The sequence below is a fragment of the Phyllobates terribilis genome, unplaced genomic scaffold, assembly GCF_046119375.1.
Source record: "Phyllobates terribilis strain yellow unplaced genomic scaffold, ASM4611937v1 Scaffold_9__5_contigs__length_417890890, whole genome shotgun sequence".
NCBI classification, from domain to species: domain Eukaryota; kingdom Metazoa; phylum Chordata; class Amphibia; order Anura; family Dendrobatidae; genus Phyllobates; species Phyllobates terribilis.
In genome coordinates, this window is record NW_027362769.1 from 219,689,559 (window position 1) to 219,717,156 (window position 27,598).

At 45.0% G+C, this 27,598-nt stretch overlaps 1 protein-coding gene across 2 annotated transcripts in view; it reads left to right on the forward strand.

Annotated features, from left to right (window-relative positions):
* The window catches only part of ABCC1 (ATP binding cassette subfamily C member 1 (ABCC1 blood group)), a 123,746-nt gene that overhangs the window by 71,105 nt on the left and 25,043 nt on the right, over positions 1 to 27,598 (forward strand). The window contains exons 11-25 of one of the 2 annotated variants that reach the window (XM_073647683.1): positions 3,244 to 3,336; positions 4,556 to 4,759; positions 9,936 to 10,082; positions 11,377 to 11,464; positions 14,283 to 14,352; positions 15,260 to 15,386; positions 15,879 to 16,055; positions 16,821 to 16,988; positions 20,536 to 20,710; positions 21,747 to 21,773; positions 23,504 to 23,582; positions 24,499 to 24,616; positions 24,719 to 24,926; positions 26,097 to 26,407; positions 26,491 to 26,690. In XM_073647683.1, the coding sequence (XP_073503784.1) occupies positions 3,244 to 3,336; positions 4,556 to 4,759; positions 9,936 to 10,082; positions 11,377 to 11,464; positions 14,283 to 14,352; positions 15,260 to 15,386; positions 15,879 to 16,055; positions 16,821 to 16,988; positions 20,536 to 20,710; positions 21,747 to 21,773; positions 23,504 to 23,582; positions 24,499 to 24,616; positions 24,719 to 24,926; positions 26,097 to 26,407; positions 26,491 to 26,690 (2,192 nt within the window). The remainder of the gene's footprint in view (positions 1 to 3,243; positions 3,337 to 4,555; positions 4,760 to 9,935; positions 10,083 to 11,376; positions 11,465 to 14,282; positions 14,353 to 15,259; positions 15,387 to 15,878; positions 16,056 to 16,820; positions 16,989 to 20,535; positions 20,711 to 21,746; positions 21,774 to 23,503; positions 23,583 to 24,498; positions 24,617 to 24,718; positions 24,927 to 26,096; positions 26,408 to 26,490; positions 26,691 to 27,598) is intronic. The other variant, XM_073647684.1, reaches the window with a different exon arrangement.

Here is a 27,598-nt window from a genome sequence, read left to right on the forward strand (position 1 = left end):
CGCCTCCCTTCTGCGCTCAGGAGTCATAGTTCCAGTCCCCCTTCAGGAAAGGTTTTCAGGTTTTTACACCAATCTTTTCGTCGTTCCAAAAAAGGACGGCTCACTACGTCCGATCCTGGACCTCAAACAACTAAACCGACAGGTACGCGTACGGCACTTCAGAATGGAGTCCCTCAGGTCTGTAATCGCCTCGATGGAAGCCGAGGAATATCTATGTTCAGTGGACATTCAGGATGCGTATCTTCACATCCCAATCTGCGCGTCACATCAGAAGTTCCTTCGATTTGCCTTCCAGAACGCACATTACCAGTTCACGCCTCCGCCCCGAGGGTTTTCACAAAGGTAATGGCGACGGTCATGGCCATTCTACGAGCCAGGGGGATTGTAATTTTCCCCTACCTCGACGACCTAATGATCAAGGGTCCCACAGTCTCCAGATCACCCTGAACACGCTATCTCGGTTAGGCTGGCTGATCAACACAGACAAATCCTCCCTGGTCCCATCTCAACGCTTAACCTTTCTAGGGATACAGTTCGACACGACCCATGCCCGGGTCCCTCTCCCGAGGGAAAAGATAAACTCTCCGTCGGGGGATTCACATTCTCTCCGACCCAAGTGCACGCCGTCTTCACCTGTGCATGAGTGTCTTGGGAGAAATGGTGGCAGCTATGGAAGCAGTGCCCTTTGCCCAGTTCCATACCTGGCCTCTTCAACTGGCCCTTCTGTTGGCATGGGACAAGAACCCATCGTCTCTAGATTGAAGCATCAGGTTACCTCTTCAGGTGAGAAGGTCATTAATATGGTGTACCCGCCCTTCTTCCTTCAGACCCGGGAGGTCATTCCTACCGCTTCGCTGGTAGGTGGTCACGACCGATGCCAGCCTCATCGGTCGGGGGGGGGGGGGGGCAGTCTTCCACCGTCACACGGTGCAGGGCCGTTGGAGTCCCCACGAAGTCTCCCTACCGATCAATATATTGGAGATGAGGGCGATCTACCTGGCGTTGCATCACTGGCAGGACATTCTTGCAGGGTTCCCAGTCCGCGTACAATCGGACAACGCCACGGCCGTGGCGTACATAAACCGTCAGGGAGGAACGCGCAGCAAGTCCGTCTTGAAAGAGGTGGCAAGAGTGCTAGTTTGGGCCAAGAACACCGTTCCGGCAATCTCATCAGTCCACATTCCGGGGGTCGACAATTGGGCGGCTGACGTCCTCAGTCGGCAGGGCCTTGCCTCAGGAGAATAGTCTCTCCATCCCGAGGTGTTCCATCAGATTTGCTTACGATGGGGCACGCCGGGCGTCAACCTCATGGCGTCTCGGTTAAACCACAAGGTTCCATCCTTTGTAGCCCGGTCCTGCGATTGCTCAAGACGCGCTAGTCATTTCATGGTCTCAGTTCCAGCTGCCCTATCTTTTTCCCCCTCGACCATTGATCCATCGGGTCATCAAAAAGATCAAGACAGAAGGAGTACCGGTAATTCTAGTAGCCCCGGATTGTCCCAGACGCGTCTGGTACGCAGATCTAGTGAACCTGCTCGTTGACTCCCCCTGGAGACTACCGGACCGTCCGGACCTCCTCTCTCAGGTGCCTATTCTTCATCAGAGTTCTCGTTCTCTGAATTTAATGGCATGGCCGTTGAGGCTGCAGTGTTGAGGAAGGTGGGTTTTGCGGACAACGTCATCCAGACCCTAATTAGTGCCAGGAAACCCGCAACCTCGCGCATATACCACAACCTGGAGAGCCTTTTTTCGTCACTGCGAGAAGGATCAGCTAGCTCCCATGTCCTTTTCGCCACCGGTCATTTTGGCCTTTCTTCAGTCTGGCCTGGAAGCGGGACTCTCTCTAAGCACTCTCAAAGGCCAAGTTTCGGCCTTGTCCATTGTATTCCAACGTAACTTGGCTTTCCGTCCTCAAGGGGTGGCTCACCTGGCGCCGCCTTATCGTCCCCCGGTGGATCCATGGGACCTTAACATGGTCCTGAGCGTCCTTCAACAGCCCCCGTTTGAACCTATTCAGGACATCTCAGCCTCTCTTCTCTCCTGGAAGGTGGCTTTTCTGGTGGCCGTTACCTCTATTAGGAGGGTTGCAGAGCTCGCAGCCCTCTCTTGTCGGTTGCCTTTTCTGGTCTATCATCAAGACAAGGTAGTGCTCAGGCCAGTGCCTTCTTCTTTTGCCAAAAGTAGTCTCCTCTTTCCACATCAATGAGGACATTGTTTTGCCTTCCTTCTGCCCGGCCCCAGTGCACCCTCAGGAGAAATCCCTGCAGAAACTGGATCTGGTCAGAGCTTTACGTGTGTACCTTTCTAGAACGGCTTCCCTTCTGCGTTCGGACGCCCTGTTTGTCATCCCTGAAGGGCGTCGCAGGGGCCTTCCTGCTTCCAAGTCAACCATCGCCCGTTGGATACGTTAGACCACTTTGGAGGCATATCGCGTCTCGGACTAATCTCCCCCTCCGGGGGTAAGGGCTCACTCCACCCGAGCGGTGGGGGCCTTTTGGGCTGTTCGCCATCAGGCTTCAGCTTCTCAGATCTGTAAGGCCGCAACCTGGTCTTCACTCCACACCTTTTCAAGGTTTTACAAGGTCCACACTTATTCCCCGGCTGATGCCAGTCTTGGACGGAAGGTTCTGCAGTCAGCGGTTGCCCCCAATCAGACCTAGTATCTGGCTATCCTTTGTTCTCCCACCCTAGGGACTGCTTTTGGACGTCCCATGGTCCTGTGTACCCCAATGAAGCGATAAAGAAAGAGGGATTTTTGGTACTCACCGTAAAATCTCTTTCTTGGAGCCTTCATTGGGGGACACAGCACCCTCCCTGATTTTGGGCATATGTCCAGTTGGCCCTGTTGGGCATCTAATGTAGTTTTCACGGTTGTGCCCCGTTGTTGCATTGCATAGTTAATTGTTTTATGTTCCTCCTACTGCTCTAGCCACTAACTGGTGAGCTTGGTGCCTGTAGGGGGGTGTATACTGCGGAGGAGCTTTTTTTTGCCTAGTGTCAACCTCCTAGCGACAGCAGCATACACCCATGGTCCTGTGTCCCCCAATGAAGCGATAAAGAAAGATTTTACGGTGAGTACCAAAAATCCCTCTTTTTAGCCCCTAAATACATGTCCTGATAACTGGACAAGCTCTTTTAACAAATCCATCAAATGGACCTGATTTATATGAAGTGGATGCAGTTAGAATAGAATGGATTTTAAAAAATATACTTTTGCAATTCGTTCTTTTTTTCTTCTTTTAGAACCTTGGTCCTTCTGTGCTTGCTGGTGTTGCCGTCATGATTCTTCTAGTGCCTGTAAATGCCGTAATTGCAGTGAAGACAAAGAAGTATCAGGTAAGTGTCAGTTCACTAATTAGCGGGCTGATTATTCTGTTTAGGCCATGTTCACACATTTAGTACTTGTAAGCCAAAACCAGGAGTGCGTGATAAATACAGAAGTGGTGATGTATTTCTATTATACTTTTCCTCTGATTGTAAGCTGAAATCAGGAGTGGAACAAATACTGATGTGTGAACTTGGCCTTAGTGTAAGGCCATGTGCCCACGATGCAGAAATGCTCCGGATTTTTCCTGAGCGTTTCTGCATCTCCCTGGCTGAAAAAACGCATGCGGATTGTACATGAGTTTTTCTTGCCAGGGACATGCGGATGTGAAGCGTTCTTCACATGCATTTCCGCATGCGGGTTGTCAAGGGCTTTCTAAGCGATTTTAGCATCACTCAGAAAGTGCTTGACAACTTGGTCACACTATATAAATCCATGCAAACGGCATGGATTTGTATAGTGTGACCCGAGAGAATGGTAAAAAATAAATATCATACTTGCCTTCTGATGGCCCCCGGTGTCTTTATTCGATGCATCCTAGCTTGCCGGCAGCTCGTGGTAAATTAAAGGACCTGCCGACGTCAGCGGTCGCGTGACCAGTCACATGACTAAATGATGTCACCACAGGTCCTTTTCAGACCATCGCGAGCTGCCGGCAAGTCAAGACGCATCGCTAAGGACACCGGGGGCCATCAGAAGGTGAGTATAATGTATATTATTTTTTTTCTTCTTTTTCTTTATTTTTTTTTTATTTTTTAAAGGTTCTATGGTACCTGGGTCCGGAGGAGAGTCTCCTCTCCTCTAGACCCCGGTACCATCCGCACATTGAAACGCATGGATTCTGCATCTGCAGATCCAGTGATGCGGATTCCATGCGTTCCAATGCAAGTCAATGGCGGCGAAAACGCAGCGCTTCCGCAAAATAATTGGTAGTGCTGCATTTTTTTCCGCAATGATAATCCGCAGCGGAAATTTCCGCAGCATGTGCACAGCACAAACAGATTATCATTGGGGAACATGGCAGACCTTCTACCATGCGTTTTTTAAGTGTTTCTGCAGCAGAATTGCCGCTGCGGAAACGCTTAAAAAACGCATAGTGGGTACACAGCCTAAGTGTCCAGTTCTTAGTGTCAACCACTGGATCCCTTCTTTTTTTATTTACCTTTGCCTCCCTCTAGTGGTTTCACTGAGAATTACTGCCAATCATTTCCTTGCATGTCGTGTCTCTAGGTCATCCAGATGAAGTGCAAAGACAACAGAATCAAGCTAATGAATGAAATCCTAAATGGCATCAAAGTACTAAAGCTGTACGCCTGGGAACTGGCCTTTAAGGAAAAGGTGCTGGGAATTAGGCAAGAGGAGCTGAAAGTGCTGAAGAAATCTGCTTACTTATCTGCTGTGGGGACGTTCACCTGGGTCTGTGCCCCCTTCCTGGTACGTTGCTGTTTTGTACTGGGTCAGATATGACTTTTTTTACTTTTTATATTTGTCGAATCTTTATGTTCCTGTTTCTGTATTTCGCACGGAAACTTGAACACTTTTTTTCTCAGAATTCACACAACATTTGTCGTGAGAAAACTAACCCCTTCCTGTCCAGGCCAAATTTTTCATGTCTGGTCTGACCTGTATCACTTTATGTGGTCATAACTCTGAAATGCTTCTACATATCCCAGTGCTTACTCCCCCTCGCCCACCCAAAAAAGTGCCACAATTTAACAAACTACGCCCCTCAATTAATCAAGGGGTGTAGTAAGCACCATAAGTGTTTCAAATAACTTTATACCATTGTGTCAAAAATGTGAAAAAAAAAAAAAAAAAATTATATACACTGCTCAAAAAAAATAAAGAGAACACTTAAACAACAGAATATAACTCCAAGTAAATCAAACTTCTGTGAAATCAAACTGTCCACTTAGGAAGCAACACTGATTGACAATCAATTTCACATGCTGTTGTGCAGGCCACACACAATACTGAACCCCATCAGGAGCATGCCCAGGCGTTGTAGGGAGGTCACACAGGCACGTGGAGGCCACACACAATACTGAACCCCATCAGGAGCATGCCCAGGCGTTGTAGGGAGGTCACACAGGCACGTGGAGGCCACACACAATACTGAACCCCATCAGGAGCATGCCCAGGCGTTGTAGGGAGGTCACACAGGCACGTGGAGGCCACACACAATACTGAACCCCATCAGGAGCATGCCCAGGCGTTGTAGGGAGGTCACACAGGCACGTGGAGGCCACACACAATACTGAACCCCATCAGGAGCATGCCCAGGCGTTGTAGGGAGGTCACACAGGCACGTGGAGGCCACACACAATACTGAACCTCATCAGGAGCATGCCCAGGCGTTGTAGGGAGGTCATGCAGGCACGTGGAGGCCACACACAATGCGGAGCCTCATCAGGAGCATGCCCAGGCGTTGTAGGGAGGTCATGCAGGCACGTGGAGGCCACACACCATACGGAGCCTCATCAGGAGCATGCCCAGGCGTTGTAGGGAGGTCATACAGGCACCTGGAGGCCACACACAATACGGAGCCTCATCAGGAGCATGCCCAGGCGTTGTAGGGAGGTCATGCAGGCACGTGGAGGCCACACACAATACGGAGCCTCATCAGGAGCATGCCCAGGCGTTGTAGGGAGGTCATACAGGCACCTGGAGGCCACACACAATACTGAGCCTCATTTTGACTTGTTTTAAGGACATTACATCAAAGTTGGATCAGCCTGTAGTGTGTTTTTCCACTTTAATTTTGGGGGTGACTCCAAATCCAGGCCTCCAATGGTTAATAAATTTGATTTCCATAGATGATTTTGTTGTCAGCACATTCAACTTTGTATAGAACAAAGTATTCAATGAGAATAACAGGATGTGTTAGCGTGTTCCCTTTATTTTTTTGAGCAGTGCATGTGTGTGTGTATATATATATATTTCACAAGGGGTAGTAGAAGAATATGAACCCAAAATTTGCTACACATTTTTTTCCGAACATGGCAATACTCCATATGTGGTCGGAAACAACTGTTTGGCCACGAGGGAGGAAGGAGCACTATTTTTGATTATTAGAGCACAGATTTTCCTAGAATAGTTTGCAGAGCTCCCAAGTTGCCAGAACAGCAGAAACCCTCAAAAGTGACTATATATTGGAAGTTATTTCCCTCAGGAATTAATCTATGTGTGTGTTGAAGATTTTGATTCCACAAGTGTTTTACACATATATACATGCAGTTGGTTTTGCAGAGTGAAAACTGCAGATCTGATGTAGTAGTGCCCCATAGACTGTAGTGCCCCATAGACTGTAGTGCCCCATAGACTGTAGTGCCCCATAGACTGTAGTGCCCCATAGACTGTAGTGCCCCATAGAATGTAGTGCCCCATAGAATGTAGTGCCCCATACATTGTAGTGCCCCATAGACTGAACACTTTTTTTCATGAGTAATGGGGATGTTACCATGTCTCTCTTCCAGAGACTTTGTGCTACCAGTAATGTGGAAGCCCCCTATATCTGCTTTGATGGATGAAGGACCTGAGTGGGGACCTCCTTTTTTTTTTCTTATACAGTACACACTGGTTTACGTGATAAGACACTTTTCATTCTTCGGATCAGTACAATTGCAGCGATAACAGATTCATATATAGCTTTTTTTTGTTTTCCTATTTGGACACAGTAAGCTTTTTGTTTTTATGGTAAAAAAAATGTTTGCATTGCCATGTTTTGAGCGCTATAGCTTTTGATTTAATTGATGAAAAGAAAAAAAAAATCATTATTAAATCATTTGGAACTGATGAATTTGGTATACTCACTTTGAAAAGAAAATGCATGGCAGGAATGTTACTCTTATTAATATTAAAATGCTAATTGTAACTACATTTGAGGACAGTGCAGCCATTCTGACGTGGATTTTCGTAGTAAGTATACCAGTCTCATCGGGTCTAAAAAAAAAAAAAAAAAAAAAAAAAAAATCTATAGAGGAAGAAAGAGTAAACCACTAGAAAACTATCCAAAAATGTATTGAAATCAAGTCTCCACATAGAGTTTAATTTGTGGAGATCAGCACGAGGACCATAGAATGGCAGACCATTCAGTATAAATACACGAAAAAAGGAGAACAACCGAACATATAGTCCAGAAGTCAAACAGAGAATAACAGAACAATTATATGAATGAAAAAAAAGCTTTTATTGAATAAAACAAATGGTACACCATACATAAAAAATGGGGTACACATCACGCGGCTGGTTTCACATACAGGTATGATATGGCACGATTAATTATTATATGGATTATTGACTTCTGTCCATTATTTTCTATGTTCTGGGTATGTTGCGGTTCTGGCATTTCTGGAGCTGGGGAGTGTGTTTACACACAATTGTGGAATACCCTGTAGATACTTATCCTATGCGCTATTGACTTGATTTTGAATATATAATGGATACATTAACTAAAATTGTTTGTAGCTCATTTCCCTTGTAACTATGAATGCCCAGTTTTCTATTTATACTATCTAATTATTTGGTATTTATTATATACCCTTATTTACTTATGAATAGTGCCTAAATGATGAATTAATTAATATACCACGTCCTGCATACATGTCTCTTTTTTATGTATGGTGTACCATTTGTTTTATTCAATAAAAGCATTTTTTTCATTCATATAATTGTTCTGTTATTCTCTGTTTTGACTTTTGAACTATATGTTCGGTTGTGCTCCTTTTTTCGCCTAAAAAAATCTGTGTAGTAATGTATGCAGTTTGTGTTATTAAATCTGATAGCTTTACCTTTACTTTATACAATGTTCCGATATTATACATTTCTATGCACCAGAGATGTACAGGATTCATTATTGTGACAATTATTTACAAACACTTTAAATTTTTATGTTAAAGGGTTTTTATTAGATACCGTATATGTGTTAAATATTTAAAGCTTCACTTTTTATTCCTAGTGCTTTTACCTTGTTATCCATGTATTTTCCTGCTTGATGTTGCCGCTGTTCTGTACTAATCTATTAAGGCTTATTCACACATCCGGTTTTCACGTACGAGTGTTATCTGTGTTTTTCATGAATAGTCTATGGGACCATTCAAATGTCCATGATATTTTGTAGACTGAGAGGTCTACGGAAAATTTAGGAGACATGTCCGATGCTGAGCTGATAGTCAGATCAACAACGGTAATGAAAGTCAATGGGTCCATGAAAAAATTGGACTGCACTCCTATGTGTGAATGAGCCCTAAGTGTGACAGGTAGACTTCAGCTTCATGTGAAGGAATGTCCTCCAGTCGGGACACAGCAAAAGGATTGTGCAGTAGTTAATGGTCCAGGGCTCGAGTCATAGAAGGATGCTGTACTGCACATGGCTGGCTGCCATAAGAAGACATGGTGGTGGTCGTACCTAGATGGCCGCCTATGCAAACTTAGCAACGATCCACTGATATAAGATGCCTGAATATTTGCAGATAGGAGCTTTTTCTGAAATTGATTATATTTGAAGAAATGAGTGTTCTGCTTAAAAAAACAGTGAGTGACTTTTACAGAAAATTATGTCCCAAGATAAAAACAAAAGGGGGCAAAAAAGTTTAGGTAAGACATATCCTGTAGGGTAAGATCACGCGATGTGACGAAGGCAGATTCGAAACGCGCGTTGGGGCAGATGCACTGCCAGTGGAGTCCCGCTCTCTTTCCCCTATACTCCTGGTGTCTAAATTATCGGTAAGTCATGGCACTGCTGTGGCTCATGTGTGGATGAGACTTAACATGGGATGGTATCTTATAACAGTAAATATCCCCATATGGGCATCTCATCCGAAATATTGAAGAGCATAGTACACCCAGACTGAAGATAGTGTGATGTGAACGTAGACTTACAATGAGGGATTCCGGAAGATTGATAATTTAATCGGCTATGAAGGTCGTGAAAGGTGTTGAAATTTGCTACTGGGAGTGATTTGTATATTTTGTAAAATATGTATAATTTACAAAAAGCAGACTCTCCCAGCGCACCGCAGTGATCTAGATATATATGATGCAGACGCACAAGCCAACTCTCCCCATAAATCTTTCCTGATCACTTCCCCGATGGAGATCTTCCCAATAATCCTCCTCTGCAGACTTTCTCTTTTTATGGTAGGGTAGATATTAAAGGTGGCGATAAACTGTCAGCTCCTTCTTGTCTTCCCTACTTTCTCCCCCTCCCTGAAGCCCGAAATAACAGTTGCTGTCCTGGTGAAGCTAATCTATTATGCCCACGTTAGGATAAAATATGTCTTGTTCCATTCATAGGTGTTTATAAGTGGAACATCGTAAATGGAAAGTGCTCTTGGGCCGGGTTGATGTTTACTTTAGTGCAGGGATGAGTGAAGACAGGCGGAGCAGAGCTGGGGCCGGGACGTCCAAATGTGCCCCCAGTCTTGTCCACAGCGGCTCTGGTGAATGGGCCGCTACCCTCCCTCTTATTTGGTCGGTTCTGATTGCCTTTGATAGTGCTCCTCCATTATATTTTCCAAGCTGTGTCTTACAGGTAGAAGAAATATCTCCTGTATATTGCAGGATGTCCGCTCTCTAATGAAGCAATTGTTCTCTTCCTTTCTTGCTTCAGGTTGCTCTGTCGACCTTCGCTGTTTATGTGCTCATTGATGAAAACAATGTTCTGGATGCTGAAAAGGCGTTTGTGTCCTTGGCTTTATTTAATATTCTGCGATTCCCATTAAACATGCTGCCTATGGTGATCAGCAGCATGGTGCAGGTAAGAGAAATGCTACTTTGTCTCTATCCATCGGAGAACTTATGAACCAGATGGAGGCCAAAAGGGTGTCCTTTGGGCCTTAGTCTAAACATAAGGGCAAATCTTCAGCGGCCGCTATAAAAAAAAAAAAAAAAAAAAAAAGATGGATTTAACTGGTTAACAGCTGCGGGCTGTTAACCACTTAAATACTGTCAGTGATTGACAGCAGGATTTAACAGGCGCAGACTGGAAGCGCTTCATTCATCCTGCCCATCAGCATCCCTGTCATGTGATCAGGGGTCACCGATGGGTTGTCATGACAGCTGGGGGTCTTGTGATGACACCCGTGCCTGTCATTATGTTCCTCCTGTGAATGCCGGCTTGTGGTCAGCGTTCATCGAAGTTTTGTTTTTTTCTTTTCATATTTTTAAACAATAAGTCCAAACTCCCCCCCCCCCCCCCCACCCTTTTGCCCCATTTAAAAATAAAACTATGAAAGAAAAATAAAAAATACATATTTGGTATCACCGCGTTCAGAAATGTCCGATCTATCAAAATATAAAATAAATCAATCTGATCGATACACGGCGTAACGAGAGAAAAGAAATCAAAACTCCTGAATTACGTTTTTTTTGGCCACCACAATATTTCAATAAAATGTAATGAGGCGATCAAAACATTGTCTGCCCCCAAATGTTATCAATAAAAACATCAGCTTGGCGTGCAAAAAATAAGCTCTCATTCAGCCGCAGATCCCGAAAATCGAAGACGCTATGGGTCTCAGAAAACGGCGACAAAAACAATTTTTTTTTTTTCTTACCACCGAAAAAACAAAACAAAAAGAACTATACATGTTTGGTATCTGTGAAGTCGTACTGACCTGGGGAATCCTATTACCATGTCAGTTTTACCATATTGTGACCATGGTAAACAAAAAAAACAAAACAAAAAAAAACGTTGTGGAATTGCAGTTTTTTTGCAATTTCAATGTACTTGGAATTTTTTTTTCTCGGGACACTATATGGTAAAATGGTGTCGTTCAAAAGTACAATTCATCGCTCAAAAAACAAGCCTCACACGACCATATTTAGGGGGAAAAAAAAGTTATGTCTCTTGGAAGAAGGGGAGGGGGGAAAAAAAAAGAAAAAGCATTGCTGGGTAGTGAAGGGGTTAAAACATTTATATGCAAGAAACTACTGCAGAATCAATGGAAAACTACCGATGTGCTCTGCGTCGGGTGTTACATAGGAGCAGGCGGACATTACTGACACATGGCAGGTTATTGAATTCTCTGTGTAATGTGCTTTTCCTCCAGGCGAGTGTGTCACTGAAGCGTCTTCGAGTATTCCTATCACACGAGGAGCTGGAGCCAGAGAGCATCGTCCGAGAGCAGGGGAGAAGTTGTAAGTCTTCCTCCCTCTCACCACAGATTTTTTTTTTCTATCCATTTCTTTGAGAATTTTTGTAGGTAACTACTATAACTGATCGCTAAAAGGAACCAGTCAGCAAAAAAACCCTATTTACCTGCAGCCATAGTGGCAATCTGCAGGGAAATAACATTTTAAACATTTGCCTTAGTCCTAATTGGATGTGAGAAAATTAAGGTATATTCTCCCCGCAGCCACTCGCATTTCCAATTAGATGGCTGCATATGTATAAGGGCTCTTTTACACGTTGGTGTGTGTGTGTTTGGGAATCTGTGTACAGTTAGTGCTGTTCCCAAGTGTCAGGTGCTGAATGCTGCTCTCATCATTGTCCCTTGCTCGCGCTGTGATCAGCCCGAGCAAGGGACAATGATGAGAGTAGTAGTGTCTACTCCCGCAGTGTCCATGTGTAAAAATAAGAATACTCACCTGTCCCGAGATGTCCCCCGCTGTAATCCGCTGATGCTGGGGAGAATGACTCGCTCCAGTGAGCGGGCCCTGGAGCTGCGCTGAGCTCAGGAGTGGTGTTTTGTCACTCGGTGAGCTCCGCTCAGTGCAGGACCCCGCTCATTCTCCCTGGCTTCTCGGCTTAAGCAGTCGCAGGGGACATCTCCGGACATGTGAGTACAAAAATTTTATTATTTTAGTCTTATTTTTACACAGGCACACTGCAGGAGTAGACACTACTACCCTCATTGTCCCTGCTGGTGCTGATTGCAGCGCTGGCAGGGAACCATGATGAGGGCAGCGTTCAGCACCTGGCGCTTGGGAACAGTGCTAACTGTACACTGATTCCTAGGCGACTGTACATGTGATCCTGATGCGGCACACGTGTGACACACACGAGACACAGATATCTCCAGTACCGGTTTTTGTGTGAAACTGCCCTAAAGCTGTATTTACCATTTTGTTTTTATTGCTGACATGTTCCCTTTTAAATGCATATTTTAGCTACAATGGGTTTTAATTCATCCACTAATTTGAAAAAAAGTAATTAAGCAATGTTACTAATAGTCTTGATTAAATATATCCCACAGTTTTGTGTCTGCAGCTCCTATGTAGAACGGTGTTTCCATCTTCCATTCTACAAGGAAACTCTGATCATGGAGTTGCACTACTTTCCATCTCTCAGCTTATTACTAGCCCACTCATTATGTTCTAGCCAACTATCTCTCTCCATTCCCCCATATATGTAAACCATCGGCCAATCACTCAGGTGGTTTCAGTGGGGAGAGCAGAGAAAGAATCTGAAGGCCCCAAACACATTAGATTGTCGAACGATCCCTTTGATTAATAATGACAAGGTTCTGCCAACTTTCATCTAGTGTATATGGGAGCTTTAAGGGGACAGATGCAGGAAGCATGACTACAGAAATCCGAGTAGAACGTTTGTTTGGCTAACAAAGTAGCACTCTGTAGCGCTATAGCATGCAAATATGAAATTGGAATTGCATTACTGCTCTAGATAATAGAAAAAATGATGATATTTAGCGCATAAATTGGCCAATTCTTGTGAGCCCAGCAGCCGCAGCAAGGCGATCTTCATTGTTGGGAACCTACCTAGTGTGAATCCTTTCTTAGGCTGAAGCCTACGTGTATGTGAGAAGGTAGGATCCTGCTGTAATGAAAACCCCCTGAGGCTGATGGGTGGAGTGCTAATGTATACAAATATCAAAAGACTGACCTTTACTTCCAAGCAGAAGAGGTGTGAACAGGTGCAAGCAAAGAGTAGCCATCTCTATATGTAATTAGCTAATAAAGCTGTACTCTGTAACGCTATAGCATGCAGACATGAAATTTGAATAGCATTACTGCTCTAAAAAATAGAAAAAACGAAGTTACTTAGGGGAAATTGAGTTTGCTTATTTGTAGGAAGACACAAGATTGCACGGAGCTGGAGACTCGATGGGCCTGATTCATTAATACCGGCTTTGTGCACTCGCTGGAGTAAGATGCGCCTGATTCATTAAGAGGTGCGCACAATTAAACAAATTAGGCCCATCTTACAACTGGCATGTGTCCTCCGTGAAGCTTCGCCAGAAGCGTAGAGTACACCATAACTTTTCATGAATCTGTTGGGTGGGCCTTGGCCTTGCACACCTCGTCCCAGTGTTGGCGCTGCTAAAGTGGTGTGACAGTACCAAAGGCACATCATTGCTTTATGTGTACCATTATCTCTTGAGCTAGTTTGATTTAACTTTTTTGCACAAAATTGTTTGCAACATTTGAAGCTGTTTTACACCATTAAACGCCTTCCTGAATCGGGTCCAATATTCTTTTTTCAAAATTACTTTCAGAATTGTTTCATTTACTTTTTTTTTTTTTAAATCCTAAATGCGTAAAAAGGTAATACATTTCTTCATAACCTGACAAACTAAAGGTCTGTTTACAGTAGCCAACTGGCGGCCTTAAGTGATCACCCATCAGCTTCTTAGTTGTTGACCAGCAGTGATTTGATCGCCTGTCTACACAGTTCAGATGCGCATTGAGTGATCTGTAATATATCAGGCTGCCACTGTTCTCGGTAGCTCAAGTCCTTTTTACACAGGCCGAGAACTGTGCTGCCGAGAACCATTATCTTTTGGGCAAAACCTCGTTGATCGGGCGATCGGCAGCATATTTAGACTGCACGATTATTGTGAAAGAATATTCCTAGCAAAGCTCGTTCATGATAGCTGTGCAGTGTGAATGCCCCTCTAAGGTTTTCTTTTTGGGGTAGAAGGTTTACGTAGATATGAATGCTAATGTGTGTTCAGACACAAACACAGAACTGACTGTAATTCTTTCTCTCTCTTAGCCGATGGATGCATTAACATGATGAACGCCACCTTTTCATGGTCCAAGAATGATCCTCCTTCACTAAAAGAGTAAGGTTATTTCTGGTTTTATGAAAATGTTTTTTTTAATATAGAAGTTCCTCATTATAAAAAAACAAAACTCTTTCCCCCTGTTGCAAAAACCCCCAAACTTTTCTATACTCACCCTCCCAGGGTCCAGCACTGGGTCTCTGTTGCTGCTCCTGTAGTCTGTTATTGCCTGCAGCGTTGATGTCTTGTTAACAGCACTGCAGACAATTACTGAGCATCAGATCTGTCCGAGTTGACTGCACGAGCCACTCAGCTGCTGAACTCACTGTTTGGCTGCAGTGCTGCGAATGTGATGTCAGCGCTGCAGACAATATCGGACAGAGGCTCTGCATTGGATCTGAGGAGGGTGAGTAAAGCACAGTCATTTTTTTTTTTTTATATAGAGTAGTTGTCCTTTTTCAGAAAATATATGCACAGTTTATTGGAAAAACAAAGCTCTGCTTTACTTGCCCTCATTAGGTGCCTCTGACTCTGCATCAGTCTCAGCTGTTTGGTTACAGCATTGACGTCATGTTGACATCGCTGCAGCCAATCACTGACCTCAGCTTGTGCCATCTATATAGGCAGAGCCACTAAGCCACCGAGTGTGGTGACGTCTACGTAACTTCACATGCTACAGCCAAACAACTGAGACCAAGGCAGCAGCGGAGACATCGCTCCGGACCTGGGTAAGGTGAGTAAAGCACAGTTTATGGTGGTGTTTTAAAAAATAGATAAATAAATAAAATGTACATATAGGGATACTTTTTCTGAATTGGGACAACCACTTTAACACCTAGTCCAAGTGCAAGAACTCCGATCTGTTACTTATCACCCATCTTGTGAGTCTAGCAGGTTATGGGGGGTGTGAGATTTTGAAACGAAGCCTGAATTTTATTGAACGCACCTGAATTTCTCATTGATCCAGGATAAACGTCACCATCCCAGATGGCTCCTTGATCGCAGTGGTCGGCCAGGTTGGCTGCGGAAAGTCTTCCTTACTGTCTGCACTGTTGGGCGAGATGGAGAAGAAAGAAGGCTTTGTATCAGTGAAGGTACACCGATGTAGATTTATGGTCTGTTATCTATGAAGGGCAGAGTATTCACTGCAGTAAATGGCTCCATGGCGTCCTGTATGGGGGCGGCAGGGTGGCGCAGTGGGTAGCACTGCAGCCTTGCAGCGCTGGGGTCCTGAGCTCAAATCCCACCAAGGACAACATCTACAAGGAGTTTGTATGTTCTCCCTGTGTTTGCGTGGGTCTCCTCCGGGTTCTCCGGTTTCCTCCCACACTCCAAAGACATACTGATAGGGAATCTAGATTGTGAGCCCCGATGGGGACAGCGACGATAATGTATGTAAAGCGCTGCGGAATATGTTAGCGCTATATAAAAATAAAGATTATTATTATGGGTTGTAAATGTTTACAGTGGTCACCAATGCACTTAGATTATACAAAAGGGATGTCCAATTTTGCAACCCATTTATTTCTTTATCATCCCAGTGCATCTACAATGATGGATTTTATTTCTTTTGTTCCCGTCATTAGGGTGGTATAGCCTATGTCCCACAACAAGCCTGGATCCAGAATGCCTCTCTGAAAGACAACATTATGTTTGGCAGAGAGCGCAAGGAGCCTCTGTACAAGCGAGTTCTTGAAGCCTGCGCTCTGCTGCCAGACTTGGAGATCTTACCATCTGGAGACCGAACAGAAATTGGAGAAAAGGTAGGTATATTACACACTTGGTGCAGATGTTGATGTAAAAAAAAATAAAATATACTTAAAAAATAAAAATAATAACATAGAATAAAAAAATAAAAATAAAAACATACAATAAAAAATAGAACTAAAAAAATACAATTGAATTAAAATATAATAAAAAATACAATAAAAATAATAAATATAATAATAAAAATAAGAAAAATAAAATATAATAAAAAATAACTATTAAAATAAAATATAATAAAAAATAAAACAAATAAAGAAATAAAATAATAAAACTATTAAAATATAAATAAACAAATATAAACAATAAAAATAATAAAGAAATGAAATATAATAAATATAATAAAACTATTAAAATACAATAAATAGAAAAATAAAATATAATTAAAATACAATAAAAATAAAACAATACATAGAAAATAAATAAAAAAAATATAATAAAATACAATTAAAAATAATAAATAATAGAAAAGAAATATATAATTAAAAAAAATCATAATAATTTTTTTGCTGCAGATTCTCCTTGGAGGAGCAGAAAATCTGCAGTGTGCTCTTTTTTGCATGGAATATATCTGCAGCATGTAAAATGTCATCCACTGTAATCAGCAGCCAATTAGCCACGTGTGAATTCGCCCTAATACTTTGTGTCCGCTATATTCACCAGTCTCGCCTTTATCCATAATGTGCTGTCGATAAACAGACATTGCCCTCTGCCTAATGTTTTATGAGCTCTTGGAGGAGGTAAACCACGTTTCCTTTTTCCAGGGTGTGAATTTATCTGGAGGACAGAAGCAGAGGGTGAGCCTCGCCCGGGCCGTCTATTGCAATGCTGATGTCTATCTACTGGATGACCCGCTGTCTGCTGTGGATGCACATGTTGGGAAACACATATTTGACAAAGTTATTGGCCCAAAGGGGCTTCTAAAAGATAAGGTGAGTGGTTCTGATTAGGGTTTTGTGGCTCGTATGCTGTCCAAAATGGGCCGAATTTATGAAGAGGCATAGTGTTCTTAACAAATCTGGCACATTTTAACGAGTGCAATTGTGACTAGACCAAATCGGGAAGCGCCAGTCTTAAGTGTGCCCCATATGTCTGTAATATACCGTATGACCCAATGTGATCCTTGTATATAAGCTGTAGGTAAGGCGTATGAACCACAGGGGATGGGGAACATTAGATCTGGGAAAGTCTAAATTCTTCATTAAGGATAGGTTCACACAACCGATTTGTCCACATACGTGAAAAATGGCGCAATCGGGGTGTAGCACTGTCTAGACCAGGGGTCTCAAACACGCGGGCCGCATGCGGCCCCTGAGGCTGCTTTATGCGGCCCGCAGGCACAGACCCCTTGACGATCCCGACCTGGTCCAGGAGGAGCCGCCGACAGCAGCGCTGAATTGCCACACAGAGACTGTTTCCCAGCACTGCATTTCCAATGCCAGCCGCTGGCCAATCAGAGGCCAGCAGCTGATATCTGCGTGTCGGCGCAGCGAGTATGACGTCATTGCCATATGCAGATGTCAGCTGCTGGCCTCTGATTGGCCGGCGGCTGGCATTGAAAATGCAGTGCTGGGAGACAGTCTCTGTGTGGCAATTCAGCGCTGCTGTCGGCGGCTCCTCCTGAACCAGGTCGGGATCGTCAAGGGGTCTGACTCTGTGGTGCCTGCGGCCACATCTGCAGGAAGGCCGCCGAGGGAACGGAGGACAGGTGAGAATCATCTTTTTTTTTTTCTATTTTATGTGTGTGAAGAACAGGGGGCACATTGCCACAAGAGGGGACCTGGATGGGGCACATAGCCACAAGAGGGGACCTGGATGGGGCTCATAGCCACAGGATGGGGACCTGGATGGGGCTCATAGCCACAGGATGGGGACCTGGATGGGGCACATAGCCACAGGATGGGGACCTGGATGGGGCACATAGCCACAGGATGGGGACCTGGATGGGGCACAGAGCCACAGGATGGGGACCTGGATGGGGCACAGAGCCACAGGATGGGGACCTGGATGGGGCACAGAGCCACAGGATGGGGACCTGGATGGGGCACAGAGCCACAAGAGGGGACCTGGATGGGGCACAGAGCCACAAGATGGGGACCTGGATGGGGCACAGAGCCACAAGATGGGGACCTGGATGGGGCACAGAGCCACAAGATGGGGACCTGGATGGGGCACAGAGCCACAAGATGGGGACCTGGATGGGGCACAGAGCCACAAGATGGGGACCTGGATGGGGCACAGAGCCACAAGATGGGGACCTGGATGGGGCACAGAGCCACAAGATGGGGACCTGGATGGGGCACAGAGCCACAAGATGGGGACCTGGATGGGGCACAGAGCCACAAGATGGGGACCTGGATGGGGCACAGAGCCACAAGATGGGGACCTGGATGGGGCACAGAGCCACAAGATGGGGACCTGGATGGGGCACAGAGCCACAAGATGGGGACCTGGATGGGGCACAGAGCCACAAGATGGGGACCTGGATGGGGCACAGAGCCACAAGATGGGGACCTGGATGGGGCACAGAGCCACAAGATGGGGACCTGGATGGGGCACAGAGCCACAAGATGGGGACCTGGATGGGGCACAGAGCCACAAGATGGGGACCTGGATGGGGCACAGAGCCACAAGATGGGGACCTGGATGGGGCACAGAGCCACAAGATGGGGACCTGGATGGGGCACAGAGCCACAAGATGGGGACCTGGATGGGGCACAGAGCCACAAGATGGGGACCTGGATGGGGCACAGAGCCACAAGATGGGGACCTGGATGGGGCACAGAGCCACAAGATGGGGACCTGGATGGGGCACAGAGCCACAAGATGGGGACCTGGATGGGGCACAGAGCCACAAGATGGGGACCTGGATGGGGCACAGAGCCACAAGATGGGGACCTGGATGGGGCACAGAGCCACAAGATGGGGACCTGGATGGGGCACGTTGCCCCAAGATGGGGACCTGGATGGGGCACGTTGCCCCAAGATGGGGACCTGGATGGGGCACGTTGCCCCAAGATGGGGACCTGGATGGGGCACGTTGCCCCAAGATGGGGACCTGGATGGGGCACGTTGCCCCAAGATGGGGACCTGGATGGGGCACGTTGCCCCAAGATGGGGACCTGGATGGGGCACGTTGCCCCAAGATGGGGACCTGGATGGGGCACGTTGCCCCAAGATGGGGACCTGGATGGGGCACGTTGCCCCAAGATGGGGACCTGGATGGGGCACGTTGCCCCAAGATGGGGACCTGGATGGGGCACGTTGCCCCAAGATGGGGACCTGGATGGGGCACGTTGCCCCAAGATGGGGACCTGGATGGGGCACGTTGCCCCAAGATGGGGACCTGGATGGGGCACGTTGCCCCAAGATGGGGACCTGGATGGGGGCACAGAGCCCCAAGATGGGGACCTGGATGGGGGCACAGAGCCCCAAGATGGGGACCTGGATGGGGGCACAGAGCCCCAAGATGGGGACCTGGATGGGGGCACAGAGCCACAAGATGGGGACCTGGATGGGGGCACAGAGCCCCAAGATGGGGACCTGGATGGGGGCACAGAGCCCCAAGATGGGGACCTGGATGGGGGCACAGAGCCCCAAGATGGGGACCTGGATGGGGGCACAGAGCCCCAAGATGGGGACCTGGATGGGGGCACAGAGCCCCAAGATGGGGACCTGGATGGGGGCACAGAGCCCCAAGATGGGGACCTGGATGGGGGCACAGAGCCCCAAGATGGGGACCTGGATGGGGGCACAGAGCCCCAAGATGGGGACCTGGATGGGGCACAGAGCCCCAAGATGGGGACCTGGATGGGGCACAGAGCCCCAAGATGGGGACCTGGATGGGGCACAGAGCCCCAAGATGGGGACCTGGATGGGGCACGTTGCTACAGGATGTTTTCCATTATTACTATATGATGCTAATTGTAAGACAATATTACTGTATGTGGCCAATTGGGGGAAATAAAATTGTAAAAAAAATAAAATAAAGCATGAAAAAATATTGGGCACTAAAAATGCTGTTTTATATGTAAACTAAAGTAAACACAAAAAAGTGCACGTTTATTATTGCCACATCCATAACGACCCAAGCCATAAAAAATAAACACGGCAAAAATGTTCAAAAGGTGTATACAAAAAAAAATGGTATCACTAAAAATGTCACATTGAACAAAGAATGCGGCCCCCCAAATTCAAATTTTTTCCATGTGCGGCCCATATACCCAGCCGAGTTTGAGACCCCTGGTCTAGACCAATTTTTTTCACGGACCCAGAGACTGTCTGGACCCATAGACTTTGTGCACAGCCCCATAGAATATCATAGGTGTGAGTGCTATTCATGAAACCACTGATGGCACTCATTTGAGAAAACCGAGTGCTCATGTACCCAATCCCTGAGTCTTGGCTTTGTGTTAATGGTTCTTAGTGAATTGTTACCACTTGTCTGATATCCTTATTTATGTCTTTTGCATTTCTTAGACCCGCATACTGGTCACGCATGGAGTAAGTTACTTGCCACAAATGGACTCCATCATCGTGATGGTGGATGGAAAAATCACAGAAATTGGATCTTATCAGGATCTTTTGAAGCAGGACGGGGCGTTTGCTGAATTTCTTCGTACATATGCGAATGCTGAGCAGAACAATGGACAAGGTGAGCGTCTAATCCAGATTCTGTAACTTCAGACCTCTAAACGATGTTCTGTTGCCTTTAAGTTGATCTCTGCTAAACAAATTAGACCTCTCCCTTGGATATAAAGCTAACGGGAGTTACCAAGTGGTTTATTTTTGCATTTTAGCCCCCTCATTCTGTAATTGATTAGATGTGAGCAGAATATGCATGATGATAATGGCTAGCAGGAACAAAACTGAGGCTACACGATAATCATTGAAGAAATGGACTAATGATCTGATTAATAGACTAGCTCTACTTTAGGGGTAAGCAAGCTAATATCTTAAAAAGTGGCAAACTTTGACTCCTTAAAGGGGTTGTCTCATGGTTAACATTGCAAAGTGCTTATAAAAACAAGTAACCTTGCAATGTCCTCAAATCTCAAGAACGGAGTCATTTTAATAGAAAACTTCTCCTTGGCTAAGTATCCAGTCACCTCTTCGGTGGTGGGTTTCCTAGGCAAGAATTGTGCCCTTGAAGGCAGTTTGCTATAGAGCTTACAAGTTCTGCTCTAAAATGCAGCAAAAAGACTCTCTCCAGATGTTATAATGGAGGTTTTCCAGGTTCTATTCTGTAAAAGCAAATTGTTCTTGACTCGCCCTCCCCAGGTCCAGCACAGAGTCTCTGCTGCTGCTCCTGGTGACTGTTATTGTTTACAGCGCTGATGTCACTTCGACAGCGCTGCAGCCAATCGGTGAGCACAGCGACTCTACCGGAGCTGACTGCACCAGCCGCTGAGCTCAGACTCTGGTCGCAGCAACTGAAACTCTGCATTGGATCCGGGAAAGGCGCATAAAGCTTTTTTTTTTTAACAGACTGCAGTGGGGATTTCCAAAATCGGAAAAGCCCTTTAACAAGCAGTCACTTCATTTTAGCAGGAAAACTGCTGTTCCACCCACTAAACTCTCCCGTCAGTTGTTGGTACATGCCATGATGTTTGTTTTTTTTTATTATTTTTATTTTTTTTTTATTATCTAACTTTGCTTCTCCTCCTTTGCTTGTGCTGCCATGTTCGCAGTCCACACAGAAGTGGAAGAAGAGGAAGGTTTGTCCTCCGGCATGTTGTCTGCCCTCTGTGTTTTAGCATAGACTATGGATCCTTCTGCAGATGAATGTTTTGTTGTTTATGCATGAGCATAGACCTGTGTCAGCCAGACTGTCATGATCTCTACCTAATGGCATGGTGTTATATATAGTAAACCAGCAGGTACAGTCTCTGTTTTGGGGTCTAGGAATTCAGCAGTGCAAAGCAAGCATGTGTGTATGTCATGGGAAGAGAATACCTCTGTACATACAGGAACGAATTTTAAAGAGAACCTGTCATCACAATTTAACCTATTAAAGGTACAGGCGATAATGGCCATGTTATACTAATTTAATGCTCCGCCGTGGCCCCTCCACATTTGTATGAGCTTCCTCTTTTAAATCCCACGCTGAAAGAGCGTTTTCTCCGATCCCTGAAGTTTAACCACTTACATGCCGCTGTCCATTTCTGACAGTGGCAATTAAATGACCTCGGTATCTGCTCAGAAGATCACCAGCTTCCATCGCCTCCCTGTGCCACGAATGCAGAAATCCTATGGGTTACAATGGCAGCTGGTGGTCCGTTGAAGGCCCCCATAACTGTTATGTTACCTCTCCCATGAAGGCCAGCCTGTAGCTGAGTTTCACAGGAGAACTATGATTTCATTATTCCACTGTAATCCCGCATTATATGGTATAAGCGATCTGGCAATCGCAAGTTAAAGATCCTCTAAAGGGTTAAAAAAAAAAAAAAAAAAAGAGAGCTAAAATAATAAATTACAAAAATAAACCTTTTCTTAGACTGGACCTTTTTTTTGGACACGATACCATCAAAATAATATAACATTATCAAAACCATGAATTAAGCGTCAGAATTGCGTTTTTTCTTTCGGACGCTGCACTTTAAAAATGAAACCTGCAAAAAAAAAAAAAAAACATAAAAAAATAACATTCAAAACGTATATAACCCAAAGTGATCTCAATAATAATGTCGGCACAGCGCGCAAAAAAAATAAGTTGGCGAGTCATTTTTACTGTACAGTGAACAGCGGCAATGCAAAAAACAGCGAATTTCTTTTTGTGTTCTTTCCTATTCACAATTTTATCACCCTTTTGGATTTTATATTCACATTTTCAATACATTTATATGGTAAAATGAATGGTGTCATTCAAAATCTACTGCTTGTGCCGCAAAAACAAAAAAATGCCCCCATGGAAAAATAAAAAAAAGTTCCGTCTCTTGAAAAAAAAAACTAAGGCACAAAATTCCTGGTTCTTTAAAGGGTTAAATAGATTTTGAACTTGGACCGCACTTTAATGTCCAACTTATTAAATTGTGAACATATTTTTCTTTTTAATTCAGTTTTCTCCAGGACATATTTGCTCAGTATCCAATTAAAATAAAACCATATTAGAGTTTGTGTTTTTTTAGAATGTGCTGACCTCTACTGGTGGTTGGAGGGTAGTGCTGGTTTTATTCCTATAATTCTCAGACTGTTCTAACTTTAGGCCAGAGGTACTTCGTTCAGATTATATTGTCGTAGCTGCTGTAGCGGACGTGTAATGTGCAGTTATTGCGGGTGGATTTGCCATTAATGACCCTGGTGCATCACAGGCATGGTTGCAGTGAAAGGGAGCGACCATGTTATTGCATGTCAATACATAGTTACTTTATCTCATGTCTACATGTGCATAGTAAAGTGTTTTTTGTTTTTGTTTTGTTTTCCCCCTTTGTGCTTTAATTTTACATAGAAGTTCCAAGCCCAACTGAAGACAAGCACATGGAAAATGGAGTGTTGGTTGGTGAAAGGAATGAGAAAAGTTTACATCGGTACGTTTTGGAATTTCTATATGCAGCATTAAGTTTTACATTTGTTAGGCCGATTTCAGATGAAGCTGAAATAAAGTCAGAATATGAACCATGATGTCAAGATCGGCCCTCAACAGCTCAAGTTTGGAGACTCGTGGCCGGTCCTGACCTTGTGGTCTGTGCTTCACAGGTGTCTAAATTTATCCATAAAGGGGTTGTCCACTACTCTAAATCCCTATGTCTTCCCCCAGTAAAATAATAAAACTTATGCTCTCCTCTGGTGCCAGCGCCATTCCAGCAATGTCTGCACCGGCTCTCCCAGGGATAGCGTGACATTGTTACGCAATCCCTGCAGCCAATCAGTACTTGGTTCGCTCTTCTCTCCTATGGACGTAATTGCATCCCGAGGAAGTAAGAGAGGAGACCCAGCTATCGCTTCCTCCAAAGGTCTTGATTTGACCCAAGGAGGGGAGAGTGCAGCCAGCGCTGTTTTGGCTGCAGAGATGGTCACGCTATACCCTGGAGAGCCTGTGTCGACACTGCTGGAGTGACTATAAGAGTTATTATTTTACTGGTGGGAAACATACGCATTCACAAGGGGTTGTCCGAGTAGTGGACAACACCCCTTGGGTCTGTTGACACATTGCGTCTGCTATTACAAGGACACCCCCTCCCAATCCCCCACCCCAATTAAAAAAAAATTAAACTATTACTTACACCTTAGAATGATGATACGAACTCGCATACCTTGCAAGTTGTGCATATTCGGCAGATATTGATCTGTCCTGTTCAATAGAAAAGGATATGTGCACAATACCTGCTGACCATGCACACTTCTGTCAGGTTCAGGATGCGGGGTTGTGGCACCACTCCCTTCCAGTGAAGAAGAGCAGCACCAGACAACCCCTTTAATGATGGATGCACCTTTTTCTATCAGACAGTTGAGTGCATCCTCTGATACAAAGTCCGGTCACCAGAACAGCATGGCTGATCTCCAGAAGTCGGACAAAGACGACTGGAAGCTGACAGAAGCCGACAAGGCAAAAACAGGCAGAGTAAGTGTGCGCTTTGTCCTCTCCATCCACTTGTCACCATTATTGGTGCAGTATAAGTTTTATCTGATAAGTTTCCACCATGTTTCTTGTTTTCTGCCGCAGGTTAAACTGGCTGTGTTTTGGGAATACATGAAAGCCATCGGTCTCCTTCTTTTCTTCCTGAGTGTCATTCTGTTCCTGTGTAATCACGTGTCTTCCTTGGCCTCTAACTACTGGCTCAGTTTGTGGACTGACGATACCGTGGTCAATGGCACGCAGCAGCACACCAAACTGCGACTGGGCGTCTATGGAGCCCTGGGGATGTCTCAAGGTTCAGATCAGCTTCTTTCACATCTGTTTGAATAGGGAAGGGAATGTATTCCGCTGATAACTGGGCTTTGTTTTACATGTCACTTCAAAGCTTTGTTCCCATTTGGATAGGAGCAGAGTTGCAGGATTTGGCAAAAATTTGGCAGATGTGGGACTTGGGGCCACCAGGAATGGAGATGGCTGTTCATGCTGTCTTTGTGCACTTTCATAGGAGTAACAAAGTAATTACGAGCCTTTGGATATGCCATTAATCTCCACGATGGGGCTCTTTAAAGAGTAACCGTTCTTTTTAATTTTTATTTCATATATCAATAGTACACACAAAACCTATTACAAAGTGTCTTATTTACATTTAAGAAATCTGCATCTTTCTCTTCCTGAATTGATCATTTGATTCTTAAAACTAGTCTTCAGTGAATAGAGATTTTCCCATTATCGAGATAGGAGATGGCAATTGGTGCTCATAAAGTTCTATGGAGATTTGCAGCTAGATGTCTGCTTTTAGCGTTCTCCTCCTCCATAGGATTTTATAAGCACCAACTGCCATTTCCTATCGAAGTAATGGGAAAAATCTGTCTTCACCGAATACAGATTTTACCTGTGAATTGAATATTCAAATGGTCTCTTCAGAGAGGAAGGGGACTAGAACTCTATAGCGCCACCTGTTGGAAGCAGCGATCCTATAAGTCACTATCGACCCTTTAACAAGTCTTGCAACATGACTTAGGATAAAAGCCAAATCAGAATCCCAATTTAGAGGCGGTGTTTTGGGGTTGTCGCCCCTCATCAGTGCAAAGTATGAGAACTGATTTGGTGGATAAGCCTCCTCACATTGGCATGCCAGAGCTGGTATGTCACTCTCCACAAGGAGAAATGTTACCCATTAGACCTCACCCGTGAAATGTGAATTTTTAGAATAAAAGCTCAGTCCAGGAGGAGAAAGAAGCAGATTTCTCTGATAAGATATATTACAAAGTCTCTTATTTTCATGTGTGCTATTGTTAAATAAAAATGAAAACGCTGGTTACTGTTTAAGAATATGTTTGAAAGTGGCAGATTTTGCATAAGTTTCTGCAACAGAAAATAGATTTTCCTCATGGGAATGGGGTTATTTATGCTAATGATCTTGTTTTTGTTATTGGGGATATGTGAATAATGTCTTTATTTCCAGGCATTGCCGTCTTTGGATACTCGACGACTGTTTCACTAGGGGGCATCCTTGCCTCCCGCTATCTCCACATGGACTTGCTCCACAATGTCCTCCGCTTTCCTATGGGATTCTTTGAACGGACACCAAGCGGGAATCTTGTAAATCGTTTCTCCAAGGAGATAGACACGATTGACTCCATGATCCCACAGATCATCAAGATGTTCATGGGATCATTATTTAATGTGATTGGCGCGTGCATCATCATTCTCATTGCAACCCCGATAGTCGCCGTGATGATTCCTCCATTGGGCCTGCTCTACTTCTTTGTACAGGTGAGGACTGGTCAGCGATGATGGATATTTTTTGGGGTAACTATTTCTTCTTATGTTCCTTTTATGTTCCCTTCCATTTTTAGAGGTTTTATGTCGCAACGTCACGACAGCTGAAGAGATTAGAGTCCGTCAGCCGATCTCCAGTTTATTCCCACTTCAATGAGACCCTATTAGGTGCCAGTGTCATCCGGGCATTCGGGGAACAGAAACAGTTCATCCAGATCAGCGACTTCAGAGTGGACGAGAATCAGAGGGCATATTACCCCAGCATCGTCTCCAACAGGTACACCACAAGAGCTCTTCTGTAGGCTCCGTTCACACAGACTGCACAGTTTTTGCAGCAGAATCTAAGCAGAGCCTCCAGGTTTTATAAGAGGTGTTGCATTTTTGAGGAGCATTATCCACTCAATTCTGCTCCAAAAACTCAGCAAAAATTGTGCACAAATTCTTACATTGCTACTTATTATTTTTTTTAACATTAAACTCCTCTTCCGTGCTGGCGCCGCTCCTGAGGTGTCAGCACTTGCTCTTCCCGGGGCTGCCGTGCTGTTGTTGCAACACGTGACCTTGACGCCCAATCAGCGCTGGCGTCACTATCCGCGCCTTCTGACGAATCGAACATGAAGGGGAAGTCCGGGCTGCAGCTGATCTCGGATTTGCTCTTCATGTTCAATTCGACAGGAGGTGGGGACAGTGACGCCAGCACTGATTGGGCACTGGGGTCACTTGTTGCAACAACAGCACGGGAGCCCCGGGGAGAGCGAGCGCCGACATCTTGGGAATGGCACTGGAGGGGAGTATAAGCTGCTTTTATTTTGTCGGGGCCAAGTGTGGGGTATGAGAAAGTTTAATGGCACATTTGGAACACTCATCTATATGAGAACAGGGGTCCACTGTCCTATCTGATAAGGTGGCCACCGTATCGAGAAGAATTAACGAGGAGGTGGATGCACTTCTGCATGTCTCTCAAAGTTGAAGGGGTTGTCCGCTTCTGGGAACAATGTATCTGGGGCTTGATTATTTTTACAACTGGGTTTTATTAAATCTTTGCACCGTTTGTGCATGGAAACAAAAGCTTAAAGAAAAAGCATTCAACTGATCTGTGGTCATAAATCAGCTACGAGGAGCTCAAAGAGAATAACAAATTCTCCCATCAGACTCTCAGAACAAAGTCACTGATGGATTCTCTGT